Below are 25,528 nucleotides of genomic sequence, written 5' to 3' on the forward strand. Positions count from 1 at the left end.
AATTGTACGCAGCACTTTGTATGGCCCCTGTGTTCTTGTATACATGCCTGACAACATCGGTGCATGCTTCTAATGAGATGACAGATGGTGTTGTGGGGATCTCCTCCCAGATCTGGACCAGGGCATCACTGAGCTCCTGGACAGTCTGAGGTGCAACCTGGTGGCATTGGATGGACCAAAACATAATGTCCCAGAGGTGTTCTATTGGATTTAGGTCAGGAAAGTGTGGTGGCCAGTCAATGGTATCAATTCCTTCATCCTCCAGGAACTGCCTGCATACTCTCACCACATGAGGCCAGGAATTGTCATGCACCAGGAGCCACTGTACCAGCATAGGGTCTGACAATGGGTCCAAGGATTTCATCCTGATACCTAATGGCAGCCAAGGTGCCTTTGTCAAGCCTGTAGCGGTCTGTGTGACCCTCCATGGATATGCCTCCCCAGACAATCATTAACCCACCACCAAACTGCTCATGCTGAATGATGTTACAGGCAGCATAATGTTCTCCATGGCTTCTCCAGACCCTTTCACTTCTGTCACGTGCTCAGGGTGAACCTGCTCTCATCTGTAAAAGCACAGGGCACCAGTGGTGCATCTGCCAATTCTGGTATTCTATGGCGAATGCCAATCGAGCTGCATGCTGCTGGGCAGTGAGCTCAGGGCCCATTAGAGGACATGGGGCCCTTGGGTCACCCTCATGAAGTCTTTCTGGTTGTTTGGTCAGAGACATTCACACCAGTGGCCTGCTGGAGGTCATTTTGTAGGGCTCTGGCAGTGCTCATCCTGTTCCTCCTTGCCCAAAGGAGCAGATACTGGTCAGTCCTACTGATGGGTTAAGGACCTTCTATGGCCCTTTCCAGCTCTCCTAGAGTAACTGCTTGTCTCCTAGAATCTCCTCCATGCCCTTGAGACTGTGCAGGGAGACACAGCAAACCTTCTGGCAATGACACGTATTGATGTGCCATCCTGGAGAAGTTGGACTACCTGTGCAACCTCTGTAGGGTCCAGGTATCGCCTCATGCTACCAGTAGTGACACTGACTGTAGCCAAATGCAAAACTAGTGAAGAAACAGTCAGAAAAGATGAGGAGGGAAAAATGTCAGTGGCCTCCACCTGTTAAACCATTCCTGTTTTGGGGGTCATCTCATTGTTGCCCCTCTAGTGCATCTGTTGTTAATTTCATTAACACCACAGCAGCTGAAACTGATTAACAACCCCCTCTGCTACTTAACTGACCAGATTAATATCCCATAAGTTTCATTGACTTTATGCTATACTCTGATTAAAAAGTGTTCCTTTAATTCTTTTGAGCAGTATATTTATCAGTAAATTAAGTTTAAGAACATGAAATAAAGGGAGCAGTACATGACAGGTTTGAGTAAGTAAATGTAGCTGCTAGGAGTCAGATCCAAAAGTGACACAGGATTTTCTTGGCTGTTTCATACTGAGTATTAATCTCACAGATGAATGCGGTGTTGAATCTATGAGTGATGAACTATTTTATCAAGCACTTTCTAATTACATAGGATTCTTGGTAGGATATCTGTGTAAAAGATATAAGAGGTCAAAGATCGAATCGCTCTAATGAAAAATGAGGAAAGTGGATGAGGAAGCTGAAAAGGAGTACTGTATTTGTAAAGAGGGGGAGAGGAAAATGTAAAAGAAACACGGAAAAGCACCAGAACAAGCATAATGGTAGACGGTGAGTAAGTGGACTCTGCGTTGTGCATTTTGAGTCTTTATGCATGTTAGAGAGACACAGTAAAATGCTAATAGCAGAGAATTATGTGGAAAGGGCACAGAACATGTATTTTGGACGGTGGAGTGATCGATAGGAAGTTATGGATTTAAGGACAGATTTGGCAATCTGAAAATAGATTCTCAAGAAAATTTGAGATAATGTTAATTAAATTTGTGATACTAAAGTGTGAAAGTTGCTATTACATTATTGTTTTTAAATTTCTCTCATTTTTTTTAACAGTACTGACCTTGCATTTACAATTGGCATATCACCCATAAGGTCTTCCACCAACTGAAAACCAATCTGTTCTGCAAAAGTCTAAAAAAAATCCTAGTACACTACTACATCCTGGGTATTATGGTGGGGATGAGGGAAAGCACTCAGAAGCATCATCCCTGGAAGAGTTGAAACCACCAGAGAGCCAATGAGTTTGATATCACTCCTTTCAACAAGCGTATTATAAGGCACAGGATAAGGCACTCTTTGGGTCCCTTGTCTGTTGTCTCATTGTCTCATCTGACCGCAGGGAATGATGTCTTGGTGAGGGTGATATTTTATTCACAACTGCACTGAGTGGTTGATAGGTGCCCATGATGTGATACTCCTCTGGTCATGGGTGACTCATTACAACCACTGGCACTGACAGGGCTGGCTATGAGAATTGTGTTGGTCCCCATGGGTCTGGTGATCGCGATGAAAGTGGCCCCACATTCCTTGACTTTGCAAAAGGTCAGGAGTTGCGGATAGCTGGATGCTGGTTCCAGCACTTTGAGCTGCATCATTGGACTTGGTACTCCAATATTAGTGATTCAGTAAAGGAGATCAATCATGGGCAGACAATGGAGATTTCTACAGAAATACCCAGTTTGTGAATTCTGACCACAGACTTATTCTTGCTACTCTGATGGTCCAGCTTAGGTCCAGTAGCTTATCACCTACTAGGAAAATGAGGCTGCACCTGGCCAGACTCCGAGAACAGGCTGCTTTTAATGAGTTTGCATGCAGTGTGAGTGACTAATTTGCAGACTTGGATGTGACTGCTGATCCTAATGTGATTTTGGAGACCTTCCGTGTCAAGACCCTGAAGGTTGCTGAGGGCCGTGTTGGTGTTCCCTGTGTTCCCAGAAAGAGGCGTTTCATCTCACAGGGCACTCTGGATAACAGCAAGAGGAGTCACAGTGATTGGCTTGATGGCAACTCTGATCTGTACTATGAACTGAGAAGGATGGCTGCAAGGGCTCTGAAGACAGAAAAGGAGGTATTTGTTACAGGAATCTGTAAGCAAGTCACATACCATCTATGGTCTAGTGACCTATGTCCTGATTACAGAGGAACCAAAGCATTCAAATCTGCACATCCAAATCTGTTCCTTGGAGATTTGAAGTCATGGCGGGTAATGGAAGGTCCTTAAGAATGACGCTGCAGTAAAGGTCCTTAAGAATGACGCTGCAGTTGTGACTCACTGGGCTGGCTATTTTGAGCAGCTGTCCACGGTTCTTGAGGATGATCCTTCACTGAGATTGCACAGGTGATGAACCAGCTGAGGGTACAGAAGGCTGCAGGGATCTGTGGTATCCAGGGTAAACACGCTGGTGGTAAAGGCTATCCTCCTGGCATTGCAAGCAATCTTTGCTTCCATTTGGGAGATGGGCATCATCCCAACTGACTAGAAAATGATACTTGTCATCCCTATCTGGAAAGGGATGAGTGATGGCCTGGATTGCAGCAGGTACATGGGAGCAACACTGCCCTTGGTGCCTGGTGAGGTCCTTCCTATGGTCATCCTCAGTAGGACCTGTGATCACTTGCTCATCTACCAGAGATCGAAGCAGTCTAGTTTGACAGCTAAGAAGTCTACAACTGATTCATTCTGGCACGGAGGTTCTCATTGAGTGCAAACAAGAATATTTACAGTTTTCTATGTAGCCTTTCTTGGTTTTCATAAAGCATTCGACTCAGTTGATTGAGGTGCTTTGTGGGACATCCTGAGACTTCGCAGGATCCCCTCAAAGTTACTGGATATAACGGCCTTCCTATACACTGGTACTGTGAGTGGTGTGCAGAGTGTAGGGAGAACCTCTACGGTTTTCCTAGCTGATTTTGGGGTTCATCAGGGGTGAGGTTCTTGCTCTTACTCTCCAACGTTTGCATACTCTGGATGATGGGCACGGTCATGGGGTCCAGCAGCTATGAAGAGAGACTTACTGATCTTGACTGTGCAGACAATGCTATGATTTTCACTGAGTCAATGGAGGCTCTGATTGGGGCTCTCGAGTGTTGTGACTGTCCTGGATAAAAAGCAACATCCAGGCCTTTAACGGCCAATTGGGCATAGCAATAAGCAGTGTGTTTAGCTGCAGAGAGAATGTCGACCTCGTCAAGAGGTTTACTTACCTTGGCAGCGACATTCATGTATCTGCTGACTCTTCCTATGAAGTCAGTAGACAAATTGGGTGAGCATGGGGGACATGAGGTCACTGGAAAGGGTTGTGTGGTGCTCCCAACATCTCTGCAAAAGGATGAAGGTCCAAGTCTTTATAGTCCTGGTGCTTCCTGTTTTGCTCTATGGTTGCGAGATATTGATCCTATCCAGTGACCTGAGATGAAATGAAGACTGGATTCCTTCAGTACTGACTCTCTTTGGAGAACCCTTGGGTACTGCTGGTTTGATTTTGTGTTGAATGAGTGTTTGCTCATGGAGTCCCGAATGAGGCAAATTTACCCGCATTGTGAAGGAGCGTCAGTAATGGCAATGTGGCCAAGTAGCGCAATTCCTCGAGGGTGATCCATCTCGCATGATCCTCATTGTTGAGGACCCGAGTGGCTGGACCGGGCCAACAGGATGCCCACATAACACCTGGCTGCAGCAGATAGAGAGTCATTTCTGGAGGGTGGGACTGGGCTGCATGTCTGCCTGGGGAGTTGCTAACAGGGATCCCAAACTGTTTCATCGTGTCATGGGAGCAGCAATGCCCTGTACCAGTGCATATTCCCCAGACTGACCTGACCTGCTATACCTGCTGAACAAACAGGTCCTAGCCTAATGTTACTCAATTACATTTAACTCTTTTGTAAGTCACTTTGGAAAAAAGCTTCTGCCAAGCAAATAAATGTAAATGTAAACTTCGATGTACATGAAAGTGCCACCCAGTTTGTACATACATATTTATGCTATTCCTCTAAAGTATTAATGTTTAAGGGATATCTGTAAATTGTATGGTGCACAATGCAAACATAATAGCATGGGTTCAATAAACTCTGATGTGTAGAGATAGCTGCCTGGATGAATGTGGTCAATCTGAATTAACTTAAAAATCAAGTAACTGTCTGTGTATGTAAAAGCTATGGATTGAATCTAATGCTCCATACCTTGCTACGGTGCATGCACAATCTTTAAAGGTTTACTGACAGTTGCCTTATACTGTATAACCACCACACTGTGGTTCACCAGTTAGGGGAGTAAGAAAAACTTTAAACAAACTGTTGTGGATAAAATCTAGCTGGTACAGTTAGGGAAAAACTCTTATGTGTATTTGGTTTAAAGTGTGTCATATTAAGGATTCTGCATTCAAGAAATACTTGCACATATACACATATATATTCTTAAACTAATATTTTGTATGTCTGGAATTCAAGCATTTTGGGTAATGGGGTCATGCAAGTAATTCATACATTAAGCCTGCCTTTACCTGATTATTGAGGAATGCTTCAGCTTGCTTTGTGTCTCTGAGGAACAGCTGGTAGGCATGTGACTGAGACAAAAGGCTCTGTCTGTTCTCCCACATCTTATGCAGTTCATTCCACCCAGTATCCAAAGCCTGCAGGCGCTGGCGTAAGAACATGTATTGGGCATCCGTTTGTCCTTGGGTGACCATCTCACCCATGTCACGCATTTTCTGATAATCCTCTTCATAATTGTTAATTTCATTCTTGATGTTTTCATGCTGTGTGAGCAGTTTCTCTGCTTCAGCCAAGGTATTAGGCATGTCCTCAGAAGCAATAGCTGTTTGTGTCCTTGACAGCCAAGACTGAAAATCATCCAAGTCCCGAAGAAACTGTTGTAGCTTGCTGGCCTCACCAAGGGACTCCTCACGGTTTTTCAGCGTGGTTTTCATTTCCTCCCAAACGTCTGTGATTTCTGCTAAGCGTCCCATGATAGCTTGTGCCTGGTCTGGATGTTCGGCAGCCAACCTCTCTGCTTCTTTTTGAAGGTCGCCAAGCTTGTCTTCAATGGCAGCAAGGTCCCGTTCCATTCCTGTCAACTTCCTCTGCAGTGCCATGACACCAGCAAGGTCATTGCCCAGTTCTTGTGTGGACTCAATAACTTTGGTCTTCTCACGAATCCATGTTTTCGTTTCATTACATTCCAGATGGTAGTTTTGAACACCCAGTGCAGAATTAAGGGAATCCTTCTTCCTGTCCACCAAATCTCGAAATTGGCTCCACCTGAAACATATTTAACTCTTGTAAAAATATTGTCATGGCATGAAAAAACAAACAGTCATTTTGAAACTATGGTACTTTCACATAAGGAAGTGAGCTACATTAATTTCAAACAAAAATCTAATAAGAAATATTAAAATCAGTGGAATATAGCAATATTATTTTGTATTAATTCGCCATTTTTTTAAACAGAACTTGTAAAATATGTTTACAGTGACATCTAGTATATGAAAGAAATCAGTACGATAAAAAGGTATTTTTTCAAATAATGAAAGTTAGTACTCTTAAATGCTGAATATACATATTTATATGCTTTGATGATAAAGGGTATATTTTTGCACATGCTATACATCTTTTAAAGCTAATATGTTTAACTTTTACTTGTTATAAGTTAGCAATTTATGAGTAATTCAACTCATAGTGAAACTTGGTGTGCACAATTTGATTAACAAGGCCACAAAGGCAAAGATTCATTTTGCCTCCCATATTTTTATCTTGTCTGTAATCATGGGCCACCACGTGCTACTTTTGCCCTTGTCACCCTCACGCTTTCCTGAACCTAACACTAAAACATACACATATATATATATATATATATATATATATATATATATATATATATATATATATATATATATATATATATATATATATATATATATATATATATATATATATATATATATATACATACATATATATACATATATATATATATATATATACATAAATATTTATATAAAAAACAAGTTTCCACCTAACTGCAATGCCCAAAACTTTAGCCAAATCACATCTCCAAAAGAAATTTACTTTCATCTCATTCCAATTTCCTAAAACCGTCTGAAAAACAACAATTCTGCTGTTTTGCTTATCACTAACTTTGAAATTTAGCAAATAAACTCCAACATCATTTCTGTAGCACAGGGCATTATTGCAGCAATACGTTTTATACAGCATAATGTACTAAAGTAATACTGTGAAAAAAGTAAATAAGGGAAAACACTAGGAAACTCTGAACAAAATTCAAGGCATGTTCCAAACTCCTATTCATTTAATTAAACATCTATCTCTCTCTCTAATAGTTGCTGGTTGGAGGATAGACCAGAAACCACAAGATCACAAGGTTTAAATCTCATCCCTGAAGGAGCTACCCCAAGAGATTCACTTAAATTGTGTATATGTTTCCTGAATATGCAATTCTCTGAACTGAACTGTAGAAGTAAAGCTATTTCACTAGATGCTTATTGTATATATTAAATACAGTATAACTGGAGAGGCATAGCTATCTCTCAAAATCAGAAAAGGAAGCTCAAGACTTTTTTTCCAAACCTGAACACAAGGAAAGAACCACCAAAGTAAAATTACATGCCCAGAGTATCATATAAGCAGACGATAAACAAAAACAATACTCTCCCACCAGGCCTTGCCTTCACAAGTCTGTCCAGTACAGGAGTCTCCATCACAACCACTTATCAATCTCACATCTATCTATCTATCTATCTATCAAACAGCACCACCTCTCTTTGTTGCTGCCAGCCTTAAAATAATTCAGCTCCTAACAGCCTGAGGTAATGTCAAGGCAAAACCATTTCTGGTGTCAAAGGCACCATTTGAACATTACAGGACCAAAGCACCATCTGGTGACCCCCTGATTCCACTACATACATGACCTACAAGCTAGGTCTTCAAAGCAGCTCCTTAAATGAGCCTATCTGTTCCTTCAAGAAAAAAAAAAGTACCATGTATCCAATCTTATTACATTCCTTTATTAGTAGTGACCTACAAAAATTAAATTTCAAGACAAGATAAAGAGGAATTACCACTTGCATGTGGTCTGAACTTGCCCCCTCTGGTGTGTTAAGGTTCTCTCTAACAGTAAGAGATCTTTCTTGGTCTTTTTTAAGTTCCATTAGGGACAGGCTCATTCTTGTGATAGCTAGCACCCAACTCTCTACAAATGATGGGACTTAAACAATAAATATGGCTCAAAGTGGCTAAATCTTGACCACACTTCTAATTACTGGATAAATGTGTTAATTTGAAATGCCTATTATATTTTGACATAAAACAAAAACAAATCAACCACAACAAATGTACCGATTAGTACATTTTAAGAGATGCAAAGGTAAAACTGCAACTGTTTAGAGGCATATAAACCACTATGTAAAACACAAATATTTATAGCAAAAGTCAAATATTCATATTCACCTGGTGTTGAGCTTATCTTGTTGGGCTTTGATTTCCTTCTCATTAGGATGTCCACTGTGAATCAATTGCCGTGCTATCTGGTTAACCACTGCCACTCTGGAGGCCTGGTTATTCATTTCCGGTTCCAGGCTTTCAAACCTATAAATAACAGAGGTTAGAGTAAAAATAAAACTGTCACACTGGATGGGCTGTGGTAAGCCACAACATAAAAACTACTTATATATGGTGGGAAAATATTTATACTGATACATTAAAAAAAAAAAAAACTCCCAATCTGCCAAGAGAACCCAGAGCTGAACATGAAAGAAAATGTCAAGACTAAGTACTTCTGATCATTTCTAAAGCCAATTCCCTTATGTCAATAAAAGAAGCTATAATGAAGTCAGAATTGCTATATACTGAGTTGTGTACACAAACATTTCTGATTAGACATTGAACCAATAATTTGAATGTCAAAATTCACAGGTGGTTTCTTTTATTAATGCCTATTTCTGCTTACATACGGTATGCTTCCAGGTTACAAAATTATAGCACTTTTCTATTCCATTCCTGTTTCACATGACCATAAGCAATTGGACATAAGTTTAAAACTGATCTCCTTCATCCTAAAAACAAGTTTATACTGTGAATAGTATAACTCTGAAATGCAACACAAAATTTTTTGAAGTTTGTACTACAAAGTAAATATATTAAATCCACTTTACAAAAATGTGATCTACAAAAACTTGTAATCTTTTGTAAAAATACAGACTATTGTACTGTGTCAGAGTATAGGTGCATAACTACAGAAAAGAAGTAGGACTAAATAAGAATAAATATGAGGGTTTATGCAAGTTTCACACTATTTTATGTATTCATTTAGGACTTATACAAATGTAAAAAGCTAAGTTCTGATCATAAGCTGCTAAACTAATTTAACTCATTTTTTTCTTTTTTAATAGACCATGGCACCCCTTCTTGTATTTAGTTCAATAAAAGATAACACTTGCTTACCTGTGCTGGATGACTTCTAGATCTTCCAACTTTTCAGGTATATGCATGTTATTCAGCCACTGTTCTTTTTCATCAATCCATAATTCACAAGCATCAGCCTCACTGAACATCTTATACAATGCCAAAGCATCTTGCAGAGCCTGCTTCCGCAGCCTAGTGAGCTCAACAACTTCTTTGTATCGTTCTTCTATCCCAGATAACCTGCCTTGAACATCTGAAGACTGGGACTGTTCCTCAGGGAGACTTTTGGCTTGATCATGAAGTGAATCAATAACGGGTCTATAGTTGCCAATTTCTTCAGCCACATCTTTATGTTTTCTAACAAGTGACTGAGTGGAGTACTCATCATGTCCAACGTCACTGCTGGAAACGATCCGAAGAATGTCAAGCATCCATGTGTCAATGTCATCCGCATCTGCCTGAAACTGATGCAGGTTGTATGCTTCCTCCAGGCGTTTCTTCCTAAAGGCAGAGAGCTGCTCAAGGTTGGCCCACTGCTCTTGAATGTCTTTAATTCTATCCTTGATCTTATCAGATCCAAAGTGATCCTCAGCAACCATCTCCTCTCCTTCTTTTATCGTTTGTTGCATGTGACCACAGCGTCCACTCATTTCATCTTCAAAAGCTTTGTGTTTGCTTAGTAAGCGTACAACACTTGTCAAGTCTTTGCCATAGTCTTCGGATGACAGGATCTGTTCTTTTTCCCTTATCCATCCCTCCTCCTCTGCCATCTCCCAAAAGAACTTCCAAAGACGGCGCGACTCTTCCAGACGAGCACGACGTTCTGCTGCCAGCTGGCATAGCTCTTGGTAACAAAACTCCATGTGGGCAACCCGGTCACGAATAACCTGAGGATCACATGGCTTGTAACCTGAAATACAAATATAGCAGTTTAACAATACTACGACTACTGTATATAATAATAATACTACAGTATTTTACAATATACACTTAAATGTTTTAAATACCCCAAATGAGAACAACTGTAATTTGCATGATTGTTTATCTTCATCTCAATGGACACATTAATCTAGTTTTCAAAATAAAACTGCTTTTCTGTTTAAAAATAAATAAATAAAAACACAGGTTTTATTACCTTCTCCATCATGTGCAAACTTTTGAGCAGATGCGTTGACAGCCTTCACCCTGTCAGCCTGAATGCCAATATCTGCCTCCACTAGTGTGTGTTTTTGCAGTAGATCTTCCACACCAAGCAAGTGCTTTCCATAGTCTTGAGAAAGGAGGAGCATCTGTACAGCAAAAAAAATGGAAACAACCTGTCAGACAGCCATTTCCTCATGTGCTTATCAACCATTAAAATGTTAGAATTATTGGTATGCAATGTGCAATAGTTTATGAATAAATAATTATTTGGGATGTCCCAGGACACACATTTCAAATTTTGTATTGTTTGTGTTATAAACTTAAAATTACACTTTTTTCTATGTTTCTGACAAATACATCATTCCAAGTATTTGGATGTCTATTTACTAAAAATTAAAAGAAAATTTTTAAAATAATTTTTGTACTTTGTGTTTTAAACACACCCTTTTATTTTTCAAAAACCCCACGCATGCTATCATAGCACATATTACAAATCAACATTAGGGTAGTACTTGTAAGCAACAACAAAAACAGTTTAACAGTTTAATGATACCTTCATGTGATTCCAATTATTCTGGGTTAGAATGGTGCAGCCATATTTCTGTAACTTGTGAGAGGCAGCTAAAAGGTACCTGGTTGTCTGGTGCCATTTAAAACCTAACCTCAGCTTAACGCTTATCCAAAATAAGCTATATAAAGTGTCATTATTTGGTAGAATAGCTGCATGTTCTGGATGGGAAATTTCTAGCTACAAAATATTGAGGGAATGAAAAGAGCTTTCATGGAAGACAATAAAGTTCACAATATGTATGGCGCTCACACCAGCAGCATTTTATTAATTTTTTTCTATTGTTAGTCAAATTCTAGCAATGTTTTGTGGAATATAATCAAAACAGGTATGTATGTGCTTACTGTACATGCTGGAATATTTCTATTTTTCCAATGTATACACTTAAATATCAAAATACAAACTATTCATTGCTTATAAAAAAAAAAATCACACTGAGGTTAAACTTATGTCATTTTCATTGTTATATTGATGGGAACAACAAATATAATTTTCCTGTCAGCAATAAAACACTACTGCTATTAAATGGGTTTCAAAACATTTCAAGTGCATAACCAAGATTTTCTTTCTCCACTTGAACTGACAATTTGTGTTTCTTTTCTCTTCAGTGACACCATTTGCAAATTATTTAGCCATACAGAAGTCTCTTATTTCTAAATTAAACCTTGATTACTTACTAAAAACTTGAAGAACAGGCCACATGCAATATAATCCACAAAGCAATCTAACACCTTCATTCCACTGTCCGCATCGTAACTATTCAAAGTATGTGACATCAGATAACACGACAGGCTTCAAACATTTCCTTACCTTCATTTCATCCATCCAATCCATTATGTACAGCATTTCCTGGAATACCTTTTGCAGTCCTAGATTCATCTCTAATCTCTGGCGACGTGCTCTAAGCAGCTCCAGCAGATACTCCCACAGCCGAATAACATTGTCTTTCCTGGCTGTAATGCGCTTGATATCATGATAGTTCTCAGTTTCCAGTTCCCTGGCTACAGCTACTACTGCTTGCACTCTTTCTTCATAAGCAGCAATATCAGTCTCAATGGCTTCATGCTTCTTGGTAGCAGCTTCCACTGCTTGCAAATCATAGCCAAAGTTGTCCTGCAGAAAAGATAAAATAATAAATACTAAACAATATCTTAAAAAGAGGAGATGTCTTTAAATATATACCTTACAGTTCAATTATACTCTTAATTGAGAGTTAAGTTTATAACATTGTCCTCCACTGAATACAGAATTGAGATTTTTTTTTTTTTTTTAAATCAAATATACCTTTTTAGCATTGCCAACATACAGTATTAAAACCATGCTTTTGCTGTACAGATACTTTTAAAATGACAACAATAAGAAATGAAGATGAGTTAGAAGCAGAAAGTAATGACATCATTTTCATTTATAGGTATGGCACTACAGACACTAACACCACACTATCACTCACAGTTACTTGACTCTACACCATATGTGTGTGTGTGTGTGTGTGTGTATGTCAAGCAATGTCAGAAATGAAATCGGAAATCACTCTTTTAAATTGTCCTCCTTTGTAATATATACATGGGCATAACTTAATGAAGCAATATTCAAAACAGGCATGAGTATAGAAGGTGGGGTGTACTTGTATGGAGAACTTTTTCAGAATTCACTGAGGCCAGTTAATTCAAAATGACTCGCCGTACATAATTCGTTTAAGTTCTCCCACAGATAAGTCAGGGCTTGATTTTACCGTATAATTTCCGGTATTTTATAATGTCAGTCGTCGTATAATTTGAATGCAGAAAACTCATGCTTTTGGTCCAAGAGATTATGATATGCTAACGCTCACCTGAGAGAGTAACCACGGAGCACACAGCCTTTTTTTTCTATGTATTGTGCCTACGTGACCGCACGGTAATACCTGAACTATTCTTAAGCAGCGTTTGCACTGTTTTGTGTATTTTATGTGTCACATCCCCATACACCTTTATTGTAAGAGCATCCCTTATCTACGATGGAGTGTTCGATCAGAAGAAAATATGAAGCTAGTTTTAAATTAAAAGTCGAAGTGGTGAAAGAAATTGGTAACTGCGCTGCTGCAACAAAATTCGATGTGTATGAGAAACTGGTGCGAGATTGGAGGAAGCATGAAGGTGAAAAAAAAAAAAAATTAAAAATTAAGTGTTGAATTTTTGAACGGCAGTATAAGTCGGGGTCTGATTTTATGATCGATGTTTCGGGTTTCAAGACCCGACTTAAACGCGAGTATATACGGTAGACACAAATCTAAAAAGATTCGTTGACATATGTCAGTAAAATAATTTAAATCAAGATCACAAGTCTGAGAATATTATATTATGCTAGACTAGTGGAAAAGCAGAGTATTTCAAAACTTTTAAATAATATGCAAGGGTTGGATGACTGTTATTACTTTCAAACCCTTCTTTTAACAAGAACACAGGGTCATAGATATACATTTGGCACAAACAATGATAAATATTTATTCACAGAGAGGACTGTAGATTTCCGTTTTTTTTTTTAAGGGCTGGGGGTGTAGATTTGTAACATACTACCAGTCATTCAACAAGATATTACTGCATAGAGTATGGGGGACATTTTGGGAGAAAAAACCCTTCCTCTTCCATTTAGCTTGTAAAGCTGGGTTGTGCATGCAAGGGATTCCACTTGTGCATTTTTACTCAGGAGAATACAAGCCTAGAGAGTGTGTGGTTATGGTTCAAAAAATATATTTTTGTAGTATTCCAAAATACTCAGGAGAAGCGGATTTTTAGAAATGGAAGACAAAGACAGACAGGGTCATCCTTGAGACAGCCGCTCCTCTTTTGTCTAACTGGTAAACTCTGCCTAGAGTATTTCTACTGCCATGTCATTATATGTGACGACATAATAGGAAGGCTGTGTATGAAATGTTTCATAGTAGTAAACTCAACACATCTTAAGCTACACAAATCATACCCGAATTGGCAGACAAACTGTATATTTAAAACAGTACAAACAGCACAATATATTTGCCACAATTCTTACTTGCACTGCAGAACTAATAAAATGTATACTTGTACAACAAGGCATTGTACATTTTAGAACACTGCCACAACAACAAACAAAATGCTTAGCATTTGAAGTTTTTTCTTAAGATGAAAAATAAATGTATGACAAATGAAACTTATCACCATTTCCTAAGGAAACTTAATCACTGGTTAATTATGTAACAAGGCAACACAGCCAAGTTTTCATATGAGCAATTCAGGAAACAGTTATGAGGTTTTCTTTATCAAATAATTTACCTGTGAAACCAGACGTTGATTCTCACTGAGCCAGGTCTCCCTCATAGCTGCTTTACGGTCAAATCGACGAGCTAACTGTTCCAGTTTCTCTTGCCTTATCAACTCTGTCCTCAGTGCCAATTCACGTTCGTGTTCAGCTTTTTCCAGTCTTTCCCAAGCCTTGAGAAATCATAAATTGAGCATATAAATAATCCACAATTCATTAGGCTAAAGTATAATTCATATTCTAATAGGACGTGTTTATATTATTACTCACCATAGATTTCTAGTTTAAAAAATATTTTTATACATTAGAACTGCAAAAATTGCATTGTAGTTTTGCTTTTCTTCATAAAATAACCTTTACTAACAATGACATATTGTATATTACTATATAACATTTTCTAATAAATATACTGTTATCATGTAGCCTTTTATCCAAAAAGCACAACCAATAACAGTGATGCATAAGAAGTCATTAAGCACTCTTTAAGCACCATAATTTTTCAGGAAAACAAAATGCAGTTTCTTCACTAAACAGAAACCATGTTTTAAGTGCTTGTAACAGAGCTAAAAATCAAAAAAGCAAAGCATATATAATCTATGCAACATGAACTTTTATTTATCAATTATTGAAAATGCCAGATATATTCCTCCAATAGGTCCCCTCTAATTTATCCCATGATTCTTTATTTCCCAGTTATTATATAGCTTTCATGTTTCATGACAGAGAAAACCATGACTAAACTGGAAAAGTGTACGACTGACCCCACCACACACTTTGACATTATGCCTAACATCACATGTATTTATTTCATGGCAGTTGATGAAGAAGAAGAAAATTCAGAAGAAATTCTGAAATATTTAATAAATAGATTCGACATCTGCTTGCATTTAAAATTATAAAATGCAGTGCAAAAATGCAAATATTCTTAACACACTTAAAATGTTTTTTTTATCAATGAAAATGTTTTGTCTATTTATAATCTGCAGCTTCTAAAAAGTATTAAAATATTAGGGTAATCAACACATTTATCATTTTTATAGCACATTTACAATATATTTCTTAAATATAAATATCCTCAATCAATTTAACTGAATATAAAATTTTAAATCTTAAATATAAATATCCTCAATCAGTTTAACTGAATATAATATTTTAAATTTAAAAAATGAATTTTAGACAGAATATTTTTTTTCTTAAATTTAAAATAAAAAACTATTATAGGTAAATTTATTCAGTGGTCAAATCATCACAAAACTGCTAAAATAAAGGGAAAAGCAAGTATATAAAGGCCTTAAATGGTAGCTGCGAGGTCAGCACAATCTCTCCCAGCTCTGGGGCCCCAGTCTCACTTCAGCTTGGTTAGTCTCTGTGTGGAGTTTGTATGTTCTGCCCTCGTTCAAGCAGCTGTGTACTCCAGTTACGTCTTGTATTTTAAAGATGTGCATGTGCCCAGCTTAAGCAACTGTGTGCATTAGTGCAGGGTTAGATTGTTTTTACTAATTTACAGGATGAGCCCTGCTTTTGTACAACTTTGGTAATTAATAAAAGGTCTCAAAAATGGACTACATACACACATGCACACACAGAGTAAATGTACAGAGTTTACAGATATACTGTACATCGTTTTTGCTTTGTTAAACCTAAATTCTCTCAGGGGTACAAAATTGGCCTTAGGTTTCTAAATCACCTAAATGACCTCTGTGCAAAACCATTTAAAACAGACAATGTCAAGAAACCATTAAAGAATAAAGAGCCTTAAAAATGATTGTATGTGAAATCATTTCAAAAATCATTTCAAATTCTCTGAAGCATAGTGGAACTGTTCATGAAAAAGTGTACTGTGCCTAATAGTCAAATTCTGTCTAGACATGAAATACCTCTATGGAGTTTGCATAAAGAAAAAAAAAGAAAGCAGAATCATGAAAACTATCAGTAATGTATACAAAGATTAACAGAAATGCTATAGTTAACTGTTTGAAACTCAGTTTTAGAGTCTTGATTTAAATATGACACGGAGTTGTGTGGGAAGACTTGAAAATGTTTTACTCATATGTTCCTGTCAACCTGAATAATGAACAGAAACTACATTGTATCAGTGTACACAGAGTCATCAGTGAAGATTTACACATTTGCACTTATGACTTTAAAAATTTAAATTTAGTTTGAAAATAATACACAGTCATACGTTAGTTTCCAGTCATTATGAGGGAACCATTACTCTATTATGTAAAACTGGAGCACACAAGGAGGGATCCCTTTAAAGAATATTTAAAGATCAGGCTTAAAATGTCACCAGGTGCCCCCATATAACAGTTGTTATATTCTGTAAAACAATATTCAGTTAAAAATTTAATTTAGAAGTTAGAAATATTTTTATTGGTAAATGTTAGAAATAACAAGAAAACTTTACTTTGTTAATATCTGAGATGAGTTTTCCTTCTCTGGGCATATATACTTTCTGGTTGTTGGCTCTCATCTTGCTCTGAATGGTAAAAAGCAACACTTCTAAATTACCCTTCTCTGTAAACCTAAAAATGAAGATGTACAGTATTAATCAGCAAGGCATATTACTTGAAACCAATGGCTGAGTTTAATAGCAAACATACTGAGTAGTGAAACGCATCCTTACTTTGGTGGTTTTTCCACAGTACGGTATGTGTTGAAGGCCTGTAGCTGTTGTTGCACACCAACCAGGGAGTTGGCAAACTTACGATTATTCAGAATGATAATTGTCTGCTCAATCCACTCCAGGAGATCAGAGGCCAAGGACTCATATTTTTCTATCATCTTTTCTGTCTCAATTGCATTGTCAAGAACCTGTCAGGATCAAAAAGAAGCATCAACAGAGCGATCCAAGTTTTTTAAATAAAAAACATCAATAGGTTGATAAGCAGAAAACTTTTAAGATCTAGTATCACAAACCAAAAGATCATAGACTTCTAAAAGATCCCCAGAGACATGATCTTGCTGTATTCGCGATCTCGTTCTTTCGCTCACCACCCATAGCTCATGACCACAGGCGAGGGTATGATCATAGATCAACTGGTAAATTGAGAGCTTTGCCTTATGGCTCAGCTCCTATTTCACCACGACAGACCAATGCAGAGCCCGCATCACTGTGGATGCCGCACCGATCCACCTGTCGATCTCCTGCTCCATTACGTGAAAATATGCAAGCTATTACTACTCGTGATGGTCAGTTGTGCCCAGTGGCTCAGCTCCTTTTTCACCACGACAGACCAATGCAGAGCCCAACAGACCGATGCAAAGCCCACATCACTGCGGACATTGCACCGATCTGCCTGTCGATCTCACGCTCCATTCTTCCTTCACTCATGAACAAGACCCAGAGATACTTGAACTCCTCCACTAGGGGCAGGATCTCGCTCCCAATACTGAGAGGGCACTTCACCCTTTTCCGGCCGAGGACCATGGTCTCGGATTTGGAGGTGCTGATTCCCATCCCAGCCGCTTCACATTCAGCTGTGAACCGATCCAGAGAGAGCTGAAGATCACGGCCTGATGAAGCAAACAGGACAACATCATCTGCAAAAAGCAGTGACCCAATCCTGAGTCCACCAAACCGGACCCCCTCAACACCCTGGCTGCGACTAGAAATTCTCTCCATAAAAATTATGAACAGAATCGGTGACAAAGGGCAGCCGTGGTGGAGTCCAACTCTCGCTGGAAACGGGTTCAACTTACTGCCGGCAATGCGGACCAAGCTCTGACTCCGGTTGTACAAGTACCAAACAGCCCTTATCAGGGGGTCCGGTACCCTATACTCCCGGAGCATCCCCAACAGGATTCCCCGAGGGACACGGTCGAATGCCTTTTCCAAGTCCACAAAACACATGTAGACTGGTTGGGCAAACTCCCATGCACCCTCCCGGACCCTGCTAAGGGTGTAAAGCTGGTCCACTGTTCCACGACCAGGACGAAAACCACACTGTTCCTCCTGAATCCGAGGTTCGACTATCCGACGGACCCTCCTCTCCAGAACCCCAGAATAGACTTTTTCTAGGGAGGCTGAGGAGTGAGTTCCCTCTGTAGTTGGAACACACCCTCCGGTCCCCCTTCTTAAAGAGGGGGACCACCACCCCGGTCTGCCAATCCAGAGGCACTGTCCCCAATGTCCATGCGATGTTGCAGAGACATGTCAACCAAGACAGTCCTACAACATCCAGAGCCTTGTGGAACTCCAGGCGTATCTCATCCACCTCCAGGGCCCTGCCACCAAGGAGTTTTTTGACCACCTCTGTGACCTCAGTCCCAGAGATGGGGGATCCCACCTCCGAGTAACCCAGGCTCTGCTTTCTCATTGGAAGGCATGTTAGTGGGATTGGGGAGGTCTTCGAAGTACTCCCCCCACCGACCTACAACGTCCCGAGTCGAGGTCAGCAGCGCACCATATACGCTGTTGACACTGCACGGTTTCCCCCTCCTGAGACGCTGGACGGTGGACCAGAATCTCCGCAAAGCCGTCCGAAAGTCGTTCTCCATGGCTTCCCCAAACTCCTCCCACGCCCAAGTTTTTGCCTCAGCAACCACCGAAGCCGCATTCCGATTGGCCTGCCAGTACCTATTAGCTGCCTCGAGTCCCACAGGACAAAAGGTTCCAGTAGGACTCCTTCTTCAGGTTGACAGCATCCCTCACCTCCTCCTCGAACCGCCACCTTATCATGGTGGAGGGGTTTGCATGCCCCAATGATCCTAGGAGCTCTGTTGTCCGGGGCTTTATGCCCCTGCTAGGGTCACCCAAGGCAAACTGGTCCTAGGTGAGGGATGAGACAAAGGATGGTTCAACCAAACCTCCTATGAAGAACAAAAACCTTGGATGATGTTTTCCCTTGCCCGGACGCAGGTCACCGGGGCCCCCCTCTGGAACCAGGCCTGGAGTTGGGGCTCGATGGCGAGCACCTGGTGGCCAGGCCTGCACCCATGGGGCTCGGCTGGGCGAAGCCCGAAGAGGCAACTTGGGTCCCCATTCCCATGGGCTCACCACTTGTAGGAGGGGCCAAGGAGGTTGGGTACAGTGCGAGTTGGGTGGTGGCCGAAGGCAGGGACCTTGGTGGTCCGATCCTCGGCTACAGAAGCTGGCTCTTGGGACGTGGAAGGTCACCTCTCTTAAGGGGAAGGAGCCTGAGCTAGTGAGCCAGGTTGAGAGGTTCCAGCCAGATATAGTCGGGCTCACCTCGACGCACAGCATGGACTCTGGAACTAATCTCCTTGAGAGGGGCTGGACTATCTACCACTCTGGAGTTGCCCCTGGTGAGAGGCGCCGAGCATGTGTGGGCATACTTATTGCCCCCAACTTGGAGCCTGTTTACTGGGGTTTACCCTGTTGGATGAGAGGCTGGCCTCCCTCCGGCTTCGGGTGGGGGGATGGGTCTTAATTGTTGTTTGTGCGTATGCGCCGAACAGCAGTTTGGAGTACCCACCCTTTTTGGAGTCCCTGGAGGGGGTGCTAGAGGGCATACCTTCTGGGGACTCCCTGGTACTGCTGGGAGACTTCAATGCTCACGTGGGCAATGACAGTGAGACCTGGAAGGGCATGATTGGGAGGAATGGCCCCCCCTGATCTGAACCCGAGCGGTGTTTTGTTATTGGACTTCTGTGCTCGTCATGGATTGTCCATAACGAACACCATGTTGAAGCATAGGGGTGTTAATATGTGCACTTGGCACCAGGACACCCTAGGCCTCAGTTCGATGATCGACTTTGTGGTCGTGTCTTTGGACTTGCGGCCCCATGTCTTGGATACTCAGGTGAAGAGGGGGCGGAGCTGTCAACTGATTACCACCTGGTGACGAGTAGGCTTTGATGGTGGGGGAGGATGCCGGTCAGGCCTGGTATGCCCAAACGAGTTGTGAGGGTCTGCTGGGAACGTCTGGCAGAGTCCCCTGTCAGGAGCTTCAACTCACACCTCCAGCAGAACTTCGATCATGTCCCGAGGGAGGTGGGGGACATCGAGTCCGAATGGGCCATGTTCCATGCCTCTATTGTTGAGGCGGCTGACAGGAGCTGTGGCCATAAGGTGGTCGATGCCGGTTGCGGCGGCAATCCCCAAACCTGTTGGTATGCTATATAAGCAGTTCTTAATAGACTTAAACTAAATTTTGTCTGAATTGAGCATCATTAAATGCAATGTGAAATGTAATAAATTAGCAGACTTTATTTTAAAATAGGCCAATAGTTCTACAAATAACTTACTGTATTTTACAATATTAGAACAGTTGCAACAACAGCACGCAACTGAGTCCAACAAGCTCATCCATCCTACTCAGCTAAATTCTCCCAAAATAACAAAGTTTAGATTTGAAAGACCTTAAATGGTTACTTTCGATCACATTACTTTGTAATTTATTCCATGCATCTATGGTTTTTATAATATTTGTGTGTTTTACTGTTCACAAATTCTTGAAAAGGCACCACACAACCCACACTGTCCTCTAAATTCACAATGAAATCTTGAAGAATGAACCCCCTCAACTCGCCCCCCCACCACCCATTCAGAGAAAAAAAAATAAAGACAATTATTACCATTGTAATGGTAATGGGTACTGACACAATTTTGGGATGTGCTTCTCTATTGTATTTATCTATAAGTCTCAGAATTACTATTTTCCATTTAACACATTTCTTTGCATATTTTGCTTTCAAAGGAGTCATGGCAGCATAAACATGAAAAGCATTATCTGTGCAATCAAGTTGGAAAAATATAGGGCATACTTACATACATACTTTACATTAATAAATAAAACCTACCTTTCCAATGCGCTTCCCTTCAACAGCTAAAGCCTTCATCTTTGAAAAGTAGTGGTAGTAAGTTACAACATATGTAATAATGGATTTCTCATCAGGATGGTCCACACTGATATCTAAAATAGTATAAATTGTAAACATAAAAAGTGTGCAAGAAAAAAAAAAAAAATCACTGAAGTTTTAGAGCTTTCAGTCAACTCAAACAGAGCATTTGGAGAAAAGTCATGGGAATGGGGTGGAACAACACTGCACCACTGTAGGGTCCTCATTCTTAGAGCTGTAGATGACTTGTCTCCTAATCAATAGTCAGTAACAAATGCCCATGTCAACAGAGATTGAAAATCACATTTTATTTTCCTTTTTTAACATGAATGAAAGGGGCTTAAATTTCATTACTGTTCTCAAAAAAGGTACCCTGGGGCTGTAATAAGGATGTGAGAGAGTGGATCAATAATTTGGTCATCTTAAATTTATAATGAAATCTTTTGGTGTTTGGTAAAGTTATGCAAGAGGTAGCTTGTGAGTCATTCTAAGGCTCATTTACTGCACCTCTTGTTACGACAAGAGTCATGAAAAGAGAATAGCCAGTCTTTGTAACACTCCAGATCTGTAGGTACACATACTTGATAGAATAAGTGTGAGTAGCCCCTGACAGCAAGCAGGAAAAGGTACCAGTAACATATTTACTTTAAAAATGCCATCAATCCATCCAACCTCTTCTGTTTATCCGAGATTGGGTCACAGGGGAAGCAGCTTGAGCAGAGATGCCCAGACTTCCCTCTCCCTGGCCACTTCTTCTAGCTCTTCCGGGGGGAATCCCGAGGCATTCCCAGGCCAGCCGGGAGACATATAGTCTCTCCAGAGTGTCCTGGGTCTTCCCCAGGGCCTCCTCCTGGTTGGATGTGCCCGGAACACCTCACCAGGGAGGCATCCAGATCAGATGCCCGAGCCACCTCATCTGACTCCTCTCAATGCGGAGGAGCAGTGGCCCTACTCTGAGCCCCTCCTGGATGACTGAGTTTCTCACCCTATCTTTAAGGGGAAGCCCAGACACCCTGCGGAGGAAACTAATTTAGCCGCTTGTATTCGCAGTCTTGTTCTTTTGGTCATTACCCATAGCTCATGACCATAGGTGAGGGTAGGAACATGGATTGACTGGTAAATTGAGAGCTTTGCCTTATGGCTCAGCTCCTTTTTCACCACGACAGACCGATGCAGAGCCCAGATCACTGCGGGCGCCGCACCAATCCGCCTGTTGATCTCCTGCTCCATTACATGAAAATATGCAAGCTATTACTACTTGTAATGGTCAGTTCTGCCCAGTGGCCAGTCTCAACAGCCCAGCCAGTAGTGCAGCCTGCTGCAGCCTAGCACTTCAGTTGCAACGTCGCGGCTCATTATCTTTGGTCAAGGCTCGTGATTGGGCAGTGTCATGCCTAGGGTATCAAGGAGCTGACGCTACAGTTGCAACTATACTAGCAGGTGACGTTTCCGGTAGCGTAATGCCATGGGAAAACGTGCTTTTGTCAGAAGGCGAAATTAAGAAATGTCAATACGTAATGGCGAAGATGCAGAATGATTCAATCACAAATGAGAGTAATCATTTTGTACAAGTTTAGTGCTAACTAGGATCTGTCATGCGGGCTGCATGTGGGCTGCATGCGGCCCGCGTGTTTGACATGCCTGCTCTGGGTTACTCTTTCTTTTATTCTTTTTAATGCTTCTGTATATCCTGTGTTTATTTGTTTATTGTTCTATGCAGAAACTATTTGTATCATTTTCTTTAAAGCACCTTGAGCATGGGAAAGGCGCTGTAGAGAACATGCAAACTCCATGTAGGGAGGACCCTAGACATGAACCCCAGTCTCCTTACTTCAAGGCAGCAGCGCTACCACTGTGCCGCCCTAATGTGAAACCCTAAATGTTAAAATACACTTAAACTAGTCTATTGGGACAAATAGAAAACAGACCTCTAAAAATGTGCTTTTAAATTCTAACCTTCTGGATCAAGTAGTTTTGTAAGCCCAAGATGCTGTTCAGCAAGGTTGAAGGCATTCTGTAGATTGTAGTGTGCGTTGGATTTCTTCAGCTTATCAAAGTCAATTAGGTCAGGCCTGTGGGATTTCATTAAGGTAATTAGAATGGGACAAAAACAAAGCTCTCAAAATCTCAAGATACAAAAAATGAAAACATCTTCACTTTTCAAACTATTTATTATACATGACCAGACTATTATTCTGTATAACTGATAACTGTATAAGTGATAACTTCTACACGATGATCAACAGATGATCAGGTGGTACAAGTATAGGTGTACAGAACAAAACAAGTAAGGCAACAATAATCAAACCTGTGTTTGTGGATAAGTGCATTGAATGCCATTCCATCTCTCCAGCTAGTTGTAAAATTGTGAATGTTGACATTGGGATATCTGCAGTAAAAACATAAAATAAAAGTAGTCAAAAAACATTTTACCCCAATACACAAAATTAAAAAAAACAAAAATAGAAAAATAATTCTCAATTTCTATTTACTATAAAACAAAATGGATCTCTAATGCAAAGAGATACGAACTACATAAAAAATAGCATATAATTATTATTTAAAACTGTTGAATTAAATATTTTTTGTGTGTGTGCTGATATAGGAATATTTTACAACTGAAAAAGTATTTGCTGTTGCTGAAAAGGATGTACCAAATTTTTAAAACACTTTCTATACTTCAGTAAAAATGTAAACAAAATTATTGTTTGTTTTATGTGAATTTTTCAACTTGCTACGTACTGTATGCAAGTGCATAGCAATTGGCATTCATTGACACACCTTATTCTGGCTGCCCAACAGCAGCAGGCACTTCAGCACTGTTTTAACATGAATAATCACCAGAAAGCTTGCATCTGAGATCTCAGTAACCAAACGAAGTAAAAACATTATCAATGCCGTAGTATTAGTGAATGTGCACACTGGGTTCGACAAAACCTAACAGTCATTTATAAAATTGTACAAAAAGAACTGTACTCCGATGTACTCTCCACTTAAAAGACTTTGTCAAAGATTCTAACTGGAGATGAAGCATGGATCCATTACTCTGAATCAGACACCAGAAACAGTTAATGCAGCCACATGATCCAACTTCACCTTGAAAGAATTAAGTGTTAGCAGTTAGCAAGGGAATTGTTGAAAGGTCATCTGAGCAGACTTTATACAAAAACCTAAAATTCTTAACTTATATCTGTACATCCAGGCCCTGACAGCTAAACAAACATGTAAAGAGAGTTCATTGTGACAAAAATGTTGACGAAAACCTCCTTCAGCATGGCAATGAGCCACCACAAGCTTCTGAAGACACAGAAAGCAGTCACATAATTCAAGTGGACTGTTCTTTCCATATACCATACAGCCCTAAGATATGCTGCCTCAGATTTCCTTCTCTTTGCAGTGCTGAAAGATACAATCCAGGGGAAATGTTTTGGGAGTGGTAAAAAGGTTATTAAAGAGGTGAAGCTGTGAGTGTATAATTATGGCTGGTACAAAGAGGGGATACATGTTCACTTTTTCAGTAGCTGTCTGTAGCGGCTGATGCCAAATCCTAGTATAGACTTAAACTTGGCTATTAACGAGCTTGAGCAAAGGCTGAGAATGGCATGTGTTATAGAAAGAAAAACTGCAAATCTTTCTCTAGCTGAAAGTAACTAACTACTTCAGATAGAATGCACTGGTAGTATGGTGCACTCTACACTGAAAATGTTGCAGGCTATTAGAAATGTGTTTCTTTTTCCTAAACATAACAATGTACTTTCTAAAAGTGAAGATTTTAATATTATGGAGAAAATTACCTTCTATGAAAATATGTAAGTGTAGCTCAATAAGTTCACACAAGGAGCAAAAGTAAACAGTCTATTAGCATACTTTTAAGTCAAAAAATGTAAAACCACTATTCAGATGTGACTTCTGTAATTGCAAGAATACACTATAAGAACCAAAAATATAAATGTTACAATTAACATTCATTAGGTACAGCCTAAATGTCAATCCAGGTGGCACTGAACAGTTATGAGGGTTTCCCAGCCTTTACCCAGCAGTCTTCATCTGGCACCACAAAAGCAAGGCATCCTTAGCAGACTTCTTTTCCTTATTGTCTTCAGTCTCAACACTGATGTCTTGAATCTGTAGGAATAAAAATAATTTAAGCAATCCAATTTCTACTTTTACTTATGGATATCTTTAATTATCACTTTGTACAGTACATTTAAAAACTGAGCAGTTAATAAATGTTTCATTTACGGTACACAGGCTTCTGTTCTTTTTTACAAAGAGGGAAATGTTAACAAAGAATGTTTATCAGACCTTAAACCAAATTTGGAAATCTATTGTTGGGAATTTTAAGGCATTAAGACACTTTTAACATAATTTTCTACATGTGCTCTAAAAC

The 25,528-nt window shown here is 40.0% G+C and overlaps 1 protein-coding gene across 2 annotated transcripts in view; it reads right to left on the reverse strand.

Moving 5' to 3' along the window:
• The window catches only part of sptbn1 (spectrin, beta, non-erythrocytic 1), a 262,319-nt gene that overhangs the window by 46,198 nt on the left and 190,593 nt on the right, over positions 1-25,528 (reverse strand). For both annotated transcript variants that reach the window (XM_039738921.1, XM_039738922.1), the window contains 12 exons: positions 25,172-25,263; positions 23,447-23,527; positions 23,095-23,210; positions 21,100-21,212; positions 16,961-17,148; positions 16,742-16,859; positions 14,346-14,504; positions 11,869-12,171; positions 10,483-10,636; positions 9,387-10,257; positions 8,394-8,531; positions 5,432-6,188 (listed from right to left, as the gene is read on the reverse strand). In XM_039738921.1, coding sequence (XP_039594855.1) covers positions 5,432-6,188; positions 8,394-8,531; positions 9,387-10,257; positions 10,483-10,636; positions 11,869-12,171; positions 14,346-14,504; positions 16,742-16,859; positions 16,961-17,148; positions 21,100-21,212; positions 23,095-23,210; positions 23,447-23,527; positions 25,172-25,263 — 3,090 coding nt within the window. The remainder of the gene's footprint in view (positions 1-5,431; positions 6,189-8,393; positions 8,532-9,386; positions 10,258-10,482; positions 10,637-11,868; positions 12,172-14,345; positions 14,505-16,741; positions 16,860-16,960; positions 17,149-21,099; positions 21,213-23,094; positions 23,211-23,446; positions 23,528-25,171; positions 25,264-25,528) is intronic.

Source organism: Polypterus senegalus, chromosome 16 (genome assembly GCF_016835505.1).
Source record: "Polypterus senegalus isolate Bchr_013 chromosome 16, ASM1683550v1, whole genome shotgun sequence".
In the NCBI taxonomy this organism is placed as follows: Eukaryota; Metazoa; Chordata; class Cladistia; order Polypteriformes; family Polypteridae; genus Polypterus; species Polypterus senegalus.